This window comes from Patiria miniata, unplaced genomic scaffold (assembly GCF_015706575.1).
Source record: "Patiria miniata isolate m_02_andy unplaced genomic scaffold, ASM1570657v1 HiC_scaffold_7, whole genome shotgun sequence".
Taxonomy (NCBI): Eukaryota; Metazoa; Echinodermata; class Asteroidea; order Valvatida; family Asterinidae; genus Patiria; species Patiria miniata.
Genome location: NW_024037074.1, coordinates 42,212,832 through 42,230,446, shown reverse-complemented (window position 1 = coordinate 42,230,446; position 17,615 = coordinate 42,212,832). Strand labels below are relative to the sequence as shown.

The 17,615-nt window shown below is 40.2% G+C and overlaps 1 protein-coding gene across 1 annotated transcript; it reads right to left on the bottom strand.

The window, feature by feature from the left end:
* Positions 1 to 524: 524 nt before the first annotated feature.
* On the bottom strand, positions 525 to 15,842 carry LOC119718799 (blastula protease 10-like). Its single transcript, XM_038188220.1, has 10 exons — positions 15,646 to 15,842; positions 13,249 to 13,501; positions 10,959 to 11,091; positions 10,088 to 10,151; positions 9,515 to 9,706; positions 5,381 to 5,510; positions 2,893 to 3,015; positions 2,146 to 2,243; positions 1,533 to 1,654; positions 525 to 1,215 (listed from the first exon to the last, which is right to left on the bottom strand). Exons 1-10 carry the CDS (start codon positions 15,706 to 15,708, stop codon positions 1,092 to 1,094), a joined length of 1,302 nt encoding a protein of 433 aa, XP_038044148.1. The 5' UTR covers positions 15,709 to 15,842; the 3' UTR covers positions 525 to 1,091.
* Between the last annotated feature and the right edge of the window lie 1,773 nt (positions 15,843 to 17,615).

Sequence of the window (17,615 nt, the reverse complement as noted above, 5' to 3'; positions counted from 1 at the left end):
ACGTGCACATCTAAAAACAAACTGGTTTTCAGAAAGAGTAGGATTTTGCTTGCTTATTAACCATTTTCCTCCATAAACTCTAATGATTGTGACTTTAAAACTGGTCACCAGGTACCAACAAAGAAAAAGGAAAAACCGGGATCTTCGGCATCATTTACAACATTAAACATTTACAATTGTCCATGCTTTTCCGGACAACTGAGGGCGCTGTTGTCGTGATGTCATTTCAGCGAGAAAATGTTTATTAGGTGCTTTTCTGTTGAAATAGTGAACCCAAAAATTGCTCTTTGAAAACATTTGTGAGAAAAGTTTGCTCATTGGCTAACTGAATTAACACAACAAGGAATCACTAAAGAAACGGAAGTTTACGACGGCGAAATATCCCAAATTTTCGCAACTTTTTGTGCATAATTTAATTGCTAAGTTTCAGCCTGATATGACATAACGTTTTGCTCATGAATATGGAAATTCGCATTAGCATCAAAACCAAAAAGGCGCCAAAATACCCTTGAAAATGGAAAAATGAAAATTGAAAATGAGGTTAAAAGGGACACAAAGGTGCACATTTTCAAGGATGACATTAAAACAATTAATTTCATTGGCCCTTTAAAATGGAAAGAATTTCTTTTCGTAATTGGAGTTCACAGTTTGGCTTCAGGGTCATTCGCCGGGCGGGAACATCACCAAAAGTATCAGTAAGCACAGAACAGTTTTATCAAGTTCTATTTTGATCTATGCCAAGTGTGTGCGCTGGGGGGGGGGGGGCGCATTTGCCTGCCCCCATTTTTCTCTTGGCCTAGTTCCCTCCACACGTTGCATACCTAGAGATGAACTCTATTTATTTTTTTCGCTGTTCAGAATCAGAACTATATACTTGAAGGTAGAGATGAACTCATTTTGCTTGTTTGTAACATTAGCGATGCCGATTAAGCATGCTTAATTAACCCTACACACATTAATGAAAGCAACTACTCTAGACTAAAATCTTAAATCTTCCATTTAATATCTAGATTATCTGTTTATCCCAATCGAATTTCACACCGGACTCAACGCTCGGTGCTGCCATTCAAGTTTTGTCTGATGTGGTGGATTTATTCACAACGATACTCGATATCGAATCCTTTGTAGTTGTACAAGGAGTCGCTCTTGAACGTCATCAAGGCCACGTTTGTTTTGGAGTCTTTGGTGACACCTTTCAGTTCATAATCACAGTATCTGGAGGTCAAAGCAAAGTGATTAAAAAGAACAAAATAAATCTAAGTCTTGGACTTACTGCATGGGCACACTTGATTGCGGTAACATCCCTTCCATCCCTACGACTACACTGAAGAGAATTATCCCCTGGAGTAGATACTACGTCTACGATAATGGCATTTAAATTTAATCTCCGGTTATTAGGTGGTGGGCAGGCGCAGGACGTTCTCGTACATGAAATGATTGACATCTCCAGCAACAACTTTTAGAGGCCTACATGTGGATACTATTCATTGTAGACTAATATGCACTCTGAATTGTACAGAAATGGGACTGACTTGTCAGGGTATATCTCATCGATGATGTCACCAGTTTTCGTTTCAAAAATGTCGTAGAAGCATCCAAATCCTTCAATGTCGAAGTCCTTGAAGTCCAGGTGGACGGTCATACCGACTGGACACTGTACAAGATGAATGGGGAAAATAGGAATCTGAATGAACTATAAATCTATAAAACATGGGTACTTCTATAACTTACTTAACTATACTCTCACACCGGCCATCGAGCTGGTCCTGAGCGCTTCCCCATCAAACAAAAATGGAAGGTGAGGAATATATATACTATAAAATAGTAATATGGAACCTGAAGTGTTTGTTTCTTTTCAAGGACATTTTCTGCAAACGACTGTCTGCTGTCTTCTGATGTAAAGTTTTGAGTATCCTCTTTTTTATTTGAAAAAGTGTGTCAAAAGTTCCCAGTATTTTTGTTATTTAGCGATTATTTATACCAATTCACAGTAGCACAAACGAGTGTAAATTCCAGCTCCTTTTTAATGACCTCATAACTTGCTCCTGTCCATCCATTTCGATTGATGTGTGAAATAATGTTTGGAAAAATGAGTAATGTTTTATAGCGACTTGCTGCATTTTGGATGCTGAGTTATGAGCCTACCTCGATGGCGTAGACACACTCGGTGTTGCTGGGGTATCTTTCCGGGTAGCCTGGGCTCTGGATTACTCCTGATGTGGCCTTAAACTCCGCACTGCAAGCTGAACCATTTATTGAGAGAACAATTTAATAACACGTAATTAAGGTTAACCGCAATTCCTTTCACAAAGGAATAAGAAACCAACTTTTTGTCATAAAATTGAAATTTGTCTGACTTGATATTTCAATGAATCATGCCTAGTTTATTCTAACAACCTCCTTTGTTAAGATGTATTTCTTACACGAGTAGACGAAAATAATCACAGAGAGTGGGCAATAAGCACTTTGACATCAAACTTTGTTTACTTGTGCGCTTTTCTTTGGTGCTACGAAACCGTCGTCCCCACCAGCCTCCAATAAGAAAGTACACGTGTAAACAAAGCAAGACGTCATCAGTACAGAGGCGTATTCCAACTTAAGTTAGATAATGTTTTCTCTTGACAAAAATGGAGCGCGATGTGTGCGTGAATTAGTTTCTGAGACTCAGGCAAACTGTTTTAGGAGTATCAACAGCCTGTTCAATATCTCCACGTTGCCGTATTTAATTAACAACAACCCATACTTCATGAAAAGCACAATAATATCTACGGACAAACTTGAGGGTATACTTTGAGCAGTTTAATGCGATTTTGGGACCTCTAAAAACAAATGGAGCGATTAATCTACTCTTCTCAAACAAGCATGCCGTGGTGTAATCGTCTGTGCCCCTACCCGTCTCGCCGTTGAAGATCTCACAGTAAGCTCCCTTGTATTCCTCCGGACAAACGCAGGTGCATTGCTTGGACGGCAAGCCGCCATGTTGACACTTATCCTTCAGGTCCTCGGGGCAACCGTCTGAGGTAAGACAAGATGGCGACAATGAGAAATTAATAATTTTTGTTGCGCTCCAACCCCATGGAGTATCAGTGTGCGCATGTTTATGGTGTAAATCGAGGACACGCGTGTGAAGCATCGAGTAAATGAGGACAGGAGTTAAATCGAGGACGTCCTCGATTGAAGAAAACGTGTACAAAACCAATGACAGCTGTTGCCGAAAGTTCAAGTATGAGCAAAAGATCGACGACGAGGAGCCATAGAAAATCCTCAATTTACACCCTAAACAAACCTATGTCCTGGCCTACACAGCGTTATGGGAAGGTTTTTCATCAGTTAGGATAATTAGGACCGAATTGTGGGGACTACTTGCTGTGTGGGGGCTGCTTGCTGTCCCCATAGCGTTTTTGGATCCCACAAATACGTCGTATAGAGACGAGTGTATGTCCCCACAACTACGGAACAAGAATGTGCTTTAACCTTCCATTCTCTTCGTGGACCTGTGAACAAAAGAGGTCCACGGGAAGCGTGAACGCTTTGTGGACTTGCACACGTCCACACTAGGTTTTCCCTGCTCTAGAAAACAGAACAGGTTAAGAGGGAAATGAAGAGGAACACTCAAGGAAATCATCCTAAAAACTTTCGTCTTTTTTTTTTAACTAAACGAATACACAGGAATGTTCACAGTAGATATGCAAGGTAAGTCTGAAGGGGTGCGTGTACAAACACTGCCTTGTGGGGTACCGGAACAATGGGAGGTACCCCACAAGGAATGCCCACCGACTTGCGGGGTACCATTTTGGTACCCCACAGGTTTTTCACGAAATAGTTATATGGATTTTACTCAAAAACTAGGAATTTCCAAGGTGGGTTGATCCGTCGCAAATGGAAGAGTTTTAGAAACGGGATATTAAGTCCGAATTTCAGCCCAGGAAATTAACTTTGGTTAAAATAAGATCATTTTGACATAAGTGTGCGACGTTGCAAAATGTTAATACACGAGAACAAAGGAAGTACCCCACTTCTATGCCTATGTAAGCATGGGTGTGTAGGTGAGTGGGGTGCAATTTAAAAAGCCGGGGCTTATTTGAGGCTTGGGGCGCTTCTACGTTTTTTTTACTGTCTCTCGTGTTTAATCATATTACACAAATCCTTGAGGGAGAGGGTGTGAGTAGCATCGGCCATGGCCTCCATTGGGCGCCTCTCGGATTCACCTTGGGGGAGGAGGCACTTTGCCGCTGACGTCATTAACACGTGCTTTTATAGCGACACTATACGTCCTGGAGAGTGCCCCCTTGAGATACAAAACGCGTCTTGATGTATAAAGAGCATTTATAAGTACAATGTTAACGTCTACACATTCATGATTTGGAAATTGCTGTTTTGTGTTTGCGAGAACGAATTCAGGGTTGTCCAAATTTTGAATCAAAAATCGAGCTGTTGGGTGCTTGTCGTGATTCCAGTCGCACAATTTCACCATTAAATGGATGCACGAGCACGTGACGGAAACAACACTTTGCACGCAATGAGTGCAGGTTATGTACTTCTTTCATGATATATCTTTCTTGTCATTTTTTCTCATCAGGATGTTCAAATAGAAATGATCAGGTTTTAAGTTCGCATGTTATTTATTAGCTCGATCGGTATGTTAAACCCCATTAATCAAAAATTGTGGGAGCAGATATGAAAGATGTTACCCTGAGATAAGAGTTCACAAAATTATTCTGCTCCAGGGTTTAAAATACCGATGGATTTATGTTGCTAATATATAACCTGCGAACTTAAAACCTGATCATTTCTAATTGAACAAAACTGAATGAAAATAATTTGGCATCCCCCGCTTTTAAACATTGTTCCGAACGAAAAATAAAATGAAATGGTGGCATATTCTAAGAAACAACCAATTTTGAGCCTCCTCAGGACCTAAACCTGGATACGCCACCCCCGAAAATTATGGGATATAAGGAACTTTCTGTAGTTCAGACGATGCCAACTCACTGTTCGTTGCAACTTGTCACGTCACATGAACTATGTTTTGATCGTCGCATGAACTACAGTTTGGGAATTGCCAGATAGCTGGAGTGTAAAAGTAACGAGAAATTTCGAAAATGAAATTCTATACTGTATACACAACTAATGGGAATGTCAAGATTACAAAAACGAGCGTATCCTGAACTCTTTTTTTTTTAAATGGTTGATTCTTTATACCGCATACATACTTGTTTAGGGATGGTGTTATTGTCTTCCTACGGACCAAAATTTGTGTTAAGGTATGTCTCATCTTTAGAAATTGTTCCCGTGGATTGTTGTTTCAAAGATCACTTTTATTAGAGTTTCAATGATATTTTAAAATATTTAACTAAGGAACAGTGGACTTTGACCTCACCGTAGCAGTCGTACATCAGGTTAAACTTGTAGATGTCAAGTCGGGAAAGGCTCCACTGTCTTCCCATCTTCTCCCCCTCCGAGATATCGTGAGGGATGATGGTTTCCATGAAGTCATTTCTGCTGAAAGCCTATATGAATATACAAATATGCACACTGAAGTACATGTACATGCATATTAATAGATGTCCTAAAAATTTTCGTTTATAAACTACATGTTCAATGAGCCAAAGTAGGGGTAAATTGTCGCTCAAAACAGCACGGCAATTCCGTTCCTAATGACCGACGGATGAAAAGGTCCATTTCGATCATTTTGGAGTACCTAAGGTCGATCGAGGACATTGGTTGACAAGTGGTTTATCTGTGACGTAAGCTACGCCTGGGCACTAATAGCAAGAACGTGTGTACGATGGGACGATGGGCAAAAAGTCATAGAAACATGATCTTGGTCGTGGCTAACTGTCGTTCATGTTGATATGAAGCGAGCGGCCATTTGATTTATACTGTCATGTGGTTGCGAAGGGCAAAGGCTATGTAACACTTCATTTTGAATGAAACTACATGTACACCCACATGTTCACCATTGGCGGGCAGAATCTTTGAAAACTTTCAGGGTTTACTTCCTTCATTATGATCCAAGTATGTGCTGAAAATCGTTGTGATTCATTACTTTTTGTTGAAATTGGAAAACAAGGCCTGGCTAAGTGCACTTTTGAAAGTCTGTACACTAGCGTTTGCAATATCTGTCAATCTTTTCAAGACTAAAAAATATTAACAAGGTTCCTATTTATTATGCTTTGCAGTATACATTTGGAGAAAAGCTTCCTTCACGAGTTATAATTGATAAATATCACCCTTTTTGCTGGCTTCAATTGGTCGATACCGAGACCCATGCCAAAACACGCCGAGTGACGCTAATGAATATGCTTATCTACCATACACGGTCAACCGTTGCACCTACAACGCTTTGCTGAACAATGCACAGTTAATCGTGTCGGCGGAATTTCCTCGTCGAAATTTACCATGGAGATGGTTCTAGTTGATACACTAGCGTTTGCAACAACATATTAAGCAGAAATTCGGAGTATTCTTAAATGATATAAGTGTTGAACTACTCGTGAAATAACAACTTGGAGAGATTCCTAGAAATTGAGGTTAATACATGCATTTGGGGAGGTTTTCGAACGATTTCGTTCAGACTTGAAGGTCAGCTTTACCAGTCACCATTTTTGACGTTTCGGCATCGATGACCGAGATTTTTTCACTGACATGAAGTTTAGAATTTTGTTTTCCGTTATACATTTCAATCATATTGAGCATGTTTTCTGAGCACACAACGTTCAAAAGGCCATGTTTTTGGGGGGTGCATGGATTTCACTGCTCTATTATAGCGTCTAAGTACGTAATCGGATTAGCTTTGCCTAAAAACACAAGATGCTTTGCCTTAGCAACCACATGACTGTATATATTAACCAGAAATGCGAGTATACAATGTAGTTGACTAGCCTATCAAACTATCGTCGTTCAGCCTGAGTTGAAGATAGTTGATTAATGATTAACCAGTGTGGTATAGACCAGTCGATTCCATCACATGCATCACAAGTCCCTGCACGTCCATCATAAGTCCCTGCATGTCCATCATAAGTCCCTGCATGTCCATCATAAGTCCCTGCACGTCCATCATAAGTCCCTGCACGTCCATCATAAGTCCCTGCATGTCCATCATAAGTCCCTGCATGCCCATCATAAGTCCCTGCACGTCCATCATAAGTCCCTGCACGTCCATCATAAGTCCCTGCACGTCCATCATAAGTCTCTGCATGTCAATCATAAGTCCCTGCATGTCCATCATAAGTCCCTGCATGTCTGCATGTCCATCATAAGTCCCTGATGTCCATTATAAGTCCCTGCACGTCCATCATAAGTCCCTGCATGTCCATCATAAGTCCCTGCATGTCCACCATAACTCCCTGCACGTCCATCATAAGTCCCTGCACGTCCATCATAAGTCCCTGCATGTCCATCATAAGTCCCTGCATGTCCATCATAAGTCCCTGCATGTCCATCATAAGTCCCTGCATGTCCATCATAACTCCCTGCACGTTCATTATAAGTCCCTGCACGTCAATCATAAGTCCCGGCATGTCCATCATCAGTCCCGGCATGTCCATCATAAGTCCCTGCATGTCCATCATAAGTCCCTGCATGTCTGCATGTCCATCATAAGTCCCTGCATGTCCATCATAACTCCCTGCACGGCCATCATAAGTCCCTGCACGTCCATCATAAGTCCCGGCACGTCCATCATAAGTCCCTGCATGTCCATCATAAGTCCCTGCATGTCCATCATAAGTCCCTGCATGTCCATCATAAGTCCCTGCACGTCCATCATAAGTCCCTGCACGTCCATCATAAGTCCCTTCACGTCCATCTTAAGTCCCTGCATGTCCATCATAAGTCCCTTCACGTCCATCATAAGTCCCTGCACGTCCATCAAAAGTCCCTGCACGTCCATCATAAGTCCCTGCATGTCCATCATAAGTCCCTTCATGTCCATCATAAGTCCCTTCATGTCCATCATAAGTCCCTTCACGTCCATCAAAAGTCCCTGCACGTCCATCATAAGTCCCTGCATGTCCATCCTAAGTCCATACGTGTCCATAATAAGTCCCTGCATGTCCATCATAAGTCCCTGCACGTCCATCATAAGTCCCTGCATGTCCATCCCAAGTCCCTACGTGTCCATCATTAGTCCCTGCGTGTCCATCATAAGTCCCTGCATATGTCCATCATGGGTCAAGTCTTTCAGACTCACATCAAGTCACTAGCTATTCAAACAAACTGCAATAACAGCATTCCTTTGTCGATGTTCATCCAGTGAAGAGTATACACATAGACTGTCATGAGGTCACAAGCGCATGTCTATGCGCCCCGAGCAGTGGCGTAGCCGGGGGGCAGGGCGTGGGGGGCGACAGCCCCCCCCCCCCCCATGAAAGCCCCCCAGCGCCCCCCAACTGAAAAATTCTTGGCTAGCCACTGGCCCCGAGGGACTGTAAGTGACCAGAAGAGGTTCGGCATCGGGAAATAGGACCCCCTTCTGGTCACTCACTGGCACGAGGGTGGCATAAACGTGTACTAGGGACCGAATTTTGCCAGTCCATCTGCGTTTTATAACTCACCTCTTTCCAAAATATAAAAGAAGAAAAGAAACCTTTCAAAGTTTCAGGGTTTTATTATTGAACTGTTTTATTTAAACAAGGAATTCATAGTGTAAGCAATTCAACAATTAAAGGAACGCTTTCAGTTTCCCTAGATTAAATTTTTGAGTTTGAATTTTGTCAGAGGGCGCTGTTACCGGTCAAAAATGGTTGAGTATCGTGCCCAATTAGGCACTATACTCTGGAAATTACGCGCACGCGATGTCTCGACGCGCGTCTAGTTCACGCTGACGCAAGTTTCATACACTATAGCCTTTATTACTGAATCACACGTGACCGTGTTTCAGCCAACCGGGATAAAGAACAAGCAAGAGGTTTGTTATGACTCGGCTTGTTATACAACTGGGCTTAACTATGCAGTTAACTCTAGTTATTGCTCGAACCTGATCAAACTAGATTTTGCCCTTCACCAACGTTTAATATATGTATACTCAGTGTGTTACATCCCTAGTGAAAGTTGGAAAAAATCACTCAGGTGTGACTCGAACCCACGACCTCCTGTTTTCTAGTGCAGATGTCTTACCACTCGACCACCGAGCTATAACGGGATTGGTTGGCTGGCTCGAATCTGATGTACATAGCAGCGGGCACCGCATAAACTATTATAAGATGGAATTTTGCGTCGGGGTGATATAAATCAAACTAGGTTTTGCCCTTCATCAACGTTAAAACACTGTATACTCAGTGTGTTACCTCCCGAGTAAAACTTGGGTTCGAGTCCCACCCGAGTGATTTTTTTCCAACTTTCACTCGGGAGGTAACACACTGAATATACAGTGTTTACACGTTGGTGAAGGGCAAAACATAGTTTGATTTATATCACCCCGACGCAAAATTCCATCTTATAATCGCTCGAACCTGGTCACGGTAGATTAAAAAAGTCTCTAAATCATTGTTTTGCATGTACATGTACTTACATAGCTATGGTAATGCATGACAGACTGCAGATCATATGGGGCAATCAGCTCCCGGTCCACCATCCTGAAGTTATGGGCGTACCCTGGCATGATGTTGTCCTCGATGATCCTGACATGGTCGCCTCGATCCGGGCGGGTTTGTTCATGCATAACGCCGAGGGCGTGGCCTATTTCGTGAAGGCAAACCCTGACCTGAACATACATATGAGCAGAAAAGAATAAGTGAAAATTAAGATTAAAACTCCCATCATTAGAACCAGGCATATCGCACAAACGGTTTAAACCTTGTGCGTTCTGCGAGATTACTATGCTAGCTGAATCACACACGTCATCACCTTTTTTGGACAATTTCTTTTCAATGCACCGATACTGGAGCAACTGAAGAGAGATCCCCTTTCATACCAAGCAAGTGCCAAGCAACTCAGTTTCTATCTTAGAATAATCCAAAAAATGAAAACACCTAAAACTTACTTGTTCTCCTAAATTATTCAGACAGTGTTGCTGTTGTCATGGCAGAAGTTTCAAAGTCTTTTTTTTCCGCACTTTTTCTTCAAACAATTTACAACTACTCACGTGATCACAGAGGTCGTTCTGTAAGTTGAGATGTCCGCCTGGACCGCCAACTGACGAGTAGCACCTTAAATTGGAAGCAGAACTCAGCATAAAGTGCCGATGTAACATTAATTTAAAAAAACCCCGGGGGGGGGGGAATAACGAGTGGCTATGTGTAGAAGTTTCTACCACTCGCTTTTAAACAGTGACATTATTTTGGCCTCTTTGTCTGTTGCATCCAGCCCAGATAAAGCTGGTATGTCACTTCGTAAGTCCAAGTGGCACCCATTCAAGAAATATAGCCGGGTCGGGCGTTCAAAAACAAAGAACTCTTTCTTCCTTTTTTTCAAAAGGGCAGGACGCTAAACATGTTTTTATATTTGGTTTAACCTGCAAAACGTGAGTGGTATTAAGTAAGGCCAAAAAAGGTCTCCGGTTTCTGGTATGCGCCAACGTCGCCGTAGCCATGCGCGTCGGCAAAATGAAGAAGTATTTTTTCAATGTAAGATGATGTCTCAAAACTGCCAAACTCACTGGTTAGACTGGAATCCTGATGCTGCACAATTTTAACGTGTTTTAGATGGGGTTACGATCGAGTATAAGCTTTATATGGCCTCTCTGTACTCCCATATATTTTGCACTAGATTTAGCCGGGCACCATTTGCAGTCATCAGCCGACATTTGAAGAAAAAAAGTACCAAAAAAAAAAAGCCGCGTCGCCGTACCACTCTTGCGACAAGCTCCACACCAGAAACCGGAGCTTTTTTTGGGGGGGGGGCCTAAACGAGTGTCGCACAGTCACCACATTTGGTTGATGTAAGCTGATTTCATGTCAATGCTATAAGTCTACTTCCTGTCGTTCAAAACGTGCTTAATTTGGTCAGACTTATACCCCTTGCCGCTTCCCTTGACTGTGAGCGGTGGGATGTCTCCAGTGTAACCATCTTTGGCCTCAACGAAATTGATGCACGTCATTTCCCTGTACAGATCGACGGCTTCCTCGAACATTGCTTTCATTTCGTTACCTTCGAGAAAAAAATATTTGAGAAGACGTGTGTGTGTAATTAAAATATATACTGAAATTTGACATACGATGAGGTCATGATGTCATTACAAAATGATCATGACGACGTCACAAAATGTCAACATTTTTAGACAGTTGTTTCTATTTACAAGGTTTCGTCTTCATGCATTGAACCGTTTAGAAGAATTCCGTTTGTGTTGATATTTAGGTCTCCTTCGTTAGTAGTCGATTTTGCCATTGAATAAAACCACACGAAATATTGTTATTATGCAAGACGTAATCTGATTTTTGGAAGCGTATTTCTGGATCTGCCCATAAAACGTATAGCTGTTCAAAAATAGAAACAGTAGTAGCAGACGTCAATATGGCATTTGATGAAGCCTGTGAAGTCCTTGGAGATTATGCAACAATATGCCCTTCGTTTAAAAAATAAACGTTTTATTGCTTTTTTGTTTTCTGCAAAGGCATAATAAAGTTCTGCGCGAGGCTAAAGAAAGAATGGATCGTGGCTACACTGTATTAAATAATAATTATTTAGTACAGTGTGTCAACAACCCATTCTTTCGTTAGCTCGGAGCTGAACTTAATTATGCCGTTACAAAATACAAAAAAGCAATAAAAAAAAATAGTTTTAGATGATATTGAGTATGCTGCATTTGCCATATGCAGACAATTAAAAATTATCATTTCCTGAAAATGCAATATATGTTTTATTTCTGTTTGTCTTTTTGTGGGCATACTAAAATTCTTCTCTGAGCTGAAGAACCTGGTTCGTGGCTACACGGTACAAACAAAATAACTACCTGATAAAAATTCGAGCAGTAAACATGTGAGGCACGACCAAATAGAAAAATAACTTCTGGTCTGATGACGTCATCATTTGGAAACTTTGCATATTAGTTTGGCACTCTCCTCTGCAAGTTTATCATCAGTCAAAGAGGTCAGTTCAGAGGCGGTTCTACGGGTGGCCAGAAGGGGGGCTGCCCCCCCCCCCCAAAAAAAAAATGTCTAGCCCCCCCCTAAAAATTCCATAAAAAAATTGCACTAGCCAAATGTATACATATGACGTACATGCAAACGGTCTCCCCCTATAGATAGTTATGAGAAGGGTGCATTTGTACACGTTTAGCTAATATTGTGTGCCTGATTGTAGGATTTGATCAGCGCTCCATTGAAATTCCATTTCTTTACCCAAAGTATGCCCAAGCAGTTAAAAACTGGTTTCCATTGAAGCCCTGCATTTGGAGCATCTTCAATCGGCGTGACTCTGGAACACAAGTCTATAGAGTTCGCCCAAAAGACATTGGTTTCAGAAAAAAATTCATGTATACATTTCACATTGTAAAGACCCTGACGTCGTTCTGAACGATTGCATCAGTCGATCTTTCGACGACTTGTGCGTGTAGTCGTTCCTTATTGTTTCAAATGGCGAACTTTCCTATGACCCAGACTTTTGAAATATTATGTCAGTAAAAAAATATATATATTGTTAGTGGAAAATCAAAAGGACTATAAGTTTTGACCATCTACGGGTAACTGTATCCCTTTCATATAAATGTTGGAACTCTTTTAATTTCAAAGAGTGAAAATTCACTCCATTTGAGTGAAAATTCACTCCCACAGTCGGAAACTTGGGACTAGACGTTGTAGAGTGAAATGTCTTCAATCGTAAAGATCGAGTTTTCACTCGAGCTTCGACTGAAGTGGTTCATTTTCAGTCGAAAATGAGAGTGATTTTCACTTTAAAACGTCTAGTCCCTAATTTCACTCTTCGGAATTTAGAGAGAATCAGCGCCAGTCGGAAACGGGCGGTTTGAAAGCCGTCATTTATGCCAAATTGGCAATTTTCTAAGCGCTGATTTCAATTTAAAGGATTGTTGCTAAGGCAGATTATTATCATTTCAAAACAGTGAAAATTCTCTCCACAGAAACTATGACAAGACGATTTAGATTGAATTGCACTCAATCGAATGGATCACGATTTCACTGGAATTGTTTATTCTAATTCGTCTGGTCCCTATAGTTAAGTTTCGCCCTTTGGAAATTATTGAGTGGAGTCCCTCAAGTCACAGGACTTAACTATCCAGAGGCCGAAACCAAAGCGAAGTTTTGACACAACAACCTCCTCGACCCCCAGTAAAAATGAAGCTTTACTCACTCAGCGAGGAATCAAACTGGTAAACGAGGGTCTTGTCTGGCCACAGTCGGAAGGCAGTGCTGGCAAGTTGGAGCACTTCGGCTCTGTCCTTGGACGTCACCTCTTGCATCATGTTGTAGACCTTCTTCTGATCCTCGCTCATCTCCATGTCTCCCTCCAGACAATTCGGAGACGGAGTCATCTCCAACTTGGCTGCGATCTTGTCATTGCCCATGAAGAAGTCCACCGCCTCGCCATTGAATTCGTCTCGCACCTGGTAATGTATATACATTATGACAATAAAGCACGATCTGCATTGTCAATCTCTTGGGCCGTCAGTATTTTATATCTCCCTTTATGAGTTTTTGTTCTTGCTATTTTTGATGAAGAGAGGATCTAACAAGGTTAGTGGGACCGCTGTTTTTTTTTTAAGAAAAAGGGAAGCTCTACGTCTACAATTCTAGGAAAAGTAGGGAGTGAAGGTATGAAGATTACCGCTCGATAGTCCCAAGGTTCGTTGTCCGAAGAGTCATTAGTCCACAGGTTTAATAGTCGAAAGGTTTACTAGTCCGAACAATAGAATAATGTTAAATAAACCGAAGGTTTGATAGTCTGGATATACGATGGGGTTCGATAGTTCGAATCGACAATAACGTTCAACAGATCGATTTGACAACATGGAACCTAGTTGTCCATTCAGATTATTGAACCTATTCGGACTATTGAACATATTTGGACTATTTTTTTCCCTTTCTGGTCACCTATTTCATATTTATATCTTTGGTTATTAAAATTCTTATATACACAGTTTCGACAGGTCTGTAATAGATATTCGTTTGCCAATAGACTATTTCACTGTGTCGCAAATCCCAACATCATGATTATCTATTTATTCATTTTATATCTTCGGACAATAATTAAAATTCTATTGAAAAAAAATTGTCCTGGTCTAGACAAAAGTTGTGTGAAAACTGTCATCAAAGATGTGTCAGACCACAAAAAAAAAGAAGATTATTATATAAGATCAATAAAAAACCCATTGAAAAATATCCAATATAAAAATCCCCCACCCAGAATTTTTTTTATCATAAACAACAAATTATAAACAAACAAACAAAGGCACACGAAGGGCAAGTATAAGCAAACCCAGTGGAAAGAAAAATACGCAAATGACAAATAACCCAAAACACTACTGAAAAAATTATAAAAAGGAAATACAGTAAGACCCGCAAAAAAACTAATACATTGATAAGGAAGTAAAGCGTGTAGCTCCTTATGATCGGTTAAAAACGAATGAGTAAGGTCACCACAGTGTTGTAGTCGAGTACATTTCCATGAGAACGAGTACGAGTAAAGTACTTTGTCATTAGTACGAGTACGAGTGCAAGTACAAGGCAATTTTTTTCTCATAAGTACCTTCCACAGGTTGGAGCCCATTAACTCTTCATTTATTCGCTTTGGAGGGATTTTTTTAAGTAACAAACAAGGCATTAAACAATTGCAGAAGCCTCCCAAACAGTAAAAAAAAAAAAAACCTGTATTTTTATTCATGCATGTAGCTCTTTATTTATTTTTTCAAATCTTGCGGGAGAACATTTCCGAGGGTACGAGTGCGAGTACGAGTGCTCTGTCACGAGTACGAGTACGGGTAATTTCTTCCTGCGAGTACGAGTACGACTACATTTTCATGAGTACGAGTATGAGTACCAAGAAATGTACTCGAGTACTGTAGTACTAGTCAACAACAAAATAGGGCACCGGTAAGATAGAAAATTAAAAGCCACTCTACTCTAGAAGGGTGTTAGCTGGAAATCACTCTTTCACATGATAGGATGGTTGCTCTGAAATCCAGGCGTCCGAAAGTGTCATCCAGGGTTGGCTGATTTAAATCACTGGTATAAATCACGATTTTAATAAAATGATTTTAAAAAAATCACTGATTTAAATTACTTCTTTTGTAAAAGTCTTATTTTTGGCAAAATTTATTGATTGAGGGTCATTTTTGTCACTTGAATCAACTGATTCCACCTAAATACATAGTGTAAGATGTTGTTAACACATTCAAACACCCCTACTTCATCAGCATCGACTCAACTTACATTTAGGTTTTGCATAATTACCCAAAATCATTGTTTTGATTAAAGTCAAGATCTTCTTCGAAGTTTGAATTACAAATACAGCACACTCACTTATGCTTTGATCATTCCTGGATCTGTTTACAGTAATATTGTGAATCAACTGTGCTGGTGTAGGCTTACCTGAACCATCCAAAGGTGTGTTATCTAAAACGACTGAAATTGACATAATGGCTGATACAAGACATGCCAATGAGTGGAGACTATTGTACAAGTTTCTGGTTTTTCTGTCCCGAACAAAGCTATTCGAACATTTAAATTATGTTTCCAGACATGAACTTACCCCCTGGTCAGTCCCGGCCAGTGCAGAACCGACCAACAACAAAAGGATCATGAACACCTTCATCTGGCAGATAGGCTAGCTGTGTGTGTGAACGTTGGAACTCTCCTCCACTAACTGATGCAAGTCCGCATGCAACTGCCCCTTTTATTGGTTCAAGGGTCCGTTAAACCATTGCGTGCAAACTCGAAGCGAACTCCGAAATGACTAGATTGATTGTCGTCAAACTGCCGTATTGTTTTTCGCAAAAGCGGGTCGTCTTTATTCTATAGGCTTTTAATTTTCTTTATTTGGTGTTACCCATATTTCGTTTTGTATCAATGGGGAGCGAGGTCTCTATCAAGCGGTGCCCCCCATTTGAAATATTGATTGCCAACAAACAATATTTATGTCCTTAGTGTTCCATCGGGAAAAAAAAGCTGCAAACAACCATTGTTAAACCTGAAATAGTGTTAGAGTCAATGGTTGTGTGCTATTTCAAATGAAGGTAAATAATTAAGGCCTAAAACATTTGTTGCACCGCCCATTTTTCTATTAGTGTTTTCTTGAGAATTTTCTTGATTTTTTATACGTATGTTCAAAAAAAGAATGGTCGCAGCACAAGAGCAAACTGTTCAGCTTGGTACGGCCGGCCGCACGGTGTTTAAAATATCTGCTTAGAACTTCATTACTGCATAAAACGTCATAGTGATTTATTTTAAAAAAAAAGTTATTTTCACCAATATTAATAAATGAAACAGCAGGATTCTTCGCCATACCAGCCAGAGCATAATGACAATCAAAGTGAGCCAAAAGTGCAATGTGAGGAACGTCAACTACAATAACAGTTTTCTGCTCCAAAAGGGTGAAACAGTTTGAGCCAAAACTTTGTCTCATTACTGATAAAACATTTGACTTGTTGTTAAGAATTCAATATGCAATTTTAAATTACGAATATAACTCGATTTATGTTAAGAAGTACGTTTAGCTTTTTTTCTAATGTGGCCCATGAAGCTCTATAATACCCCTATAAACTGCATCGGGTTCTTAATAAAGCACACATCTTAACGTCTTATCTTTTATCCTTGTAATTAAGTATTTTTAAGACGCCACATCGCTTTTATCTCCTGAGCTGATCGTTTTGGGGTTTCTTAATCCAGCACCATGTAATCTTATTAGAACGTATATATCAAAAATTGAAGAGAATATATCAAAAATTGAAGAGATAGCGTATGCAATAGGCTACAGCGTTTGAAAGTTGAATGTAATAATTATATTCAACTTTTATAAACACTGTAAAACATGTACATAAGTAAACACGAGTTAAACGTGAGGCGTTTACAAAGTTATCGGAATGTTTGATTTGTGTTTTTTTGAAAGTCAAATTTAAAAAAAAAAAGCAGCTGCAAAAGTTTAAACGGCTGTTTAACTTTTTTTTAGAACAAAGATACCTTCATGATGAACCCAACTCAAAATGTTTCAAATGTTTATAAACTGTTGCAAAAAGAAGCATGTATAATCTGTTCAAAAGTTGAACACTGTAGGTTTTGGAGCGTGAGGGTTGTACCTCCATTACTATCGTGTTTGTAATGAACTCATTCATAACAAAATCGATACGCCTTTTTCCACAATATTATGCCTTAGTATCGTAGGTAGATGGAAGAATTTAAAGGTACCAATTAAACCTCAATATACATCTAGCCGTAAACATAGGCCTATTGGAGTTGAATATAATTTTTCACCTCGTTTAATAAACAGAGGTAACAAGTCCTTTTATATTCTGTAGTAGTCTTCAGAAATATGTGGTATCCGTTTATTCTGTTTCAAGAATACTCATGGAGGTTGTGCAATTTTGTTTCCAATCCTCATCGGCTGAATAATCGTCATAGGTGCTGCTGCCTTTGATTGGTTGATAGCCTCTCCGGCGTGGCCAGTGGATCTGCAAGATTCTACAATTGAGGAATAATCATCCATTTTGCGTCAAAGTTTGTGCC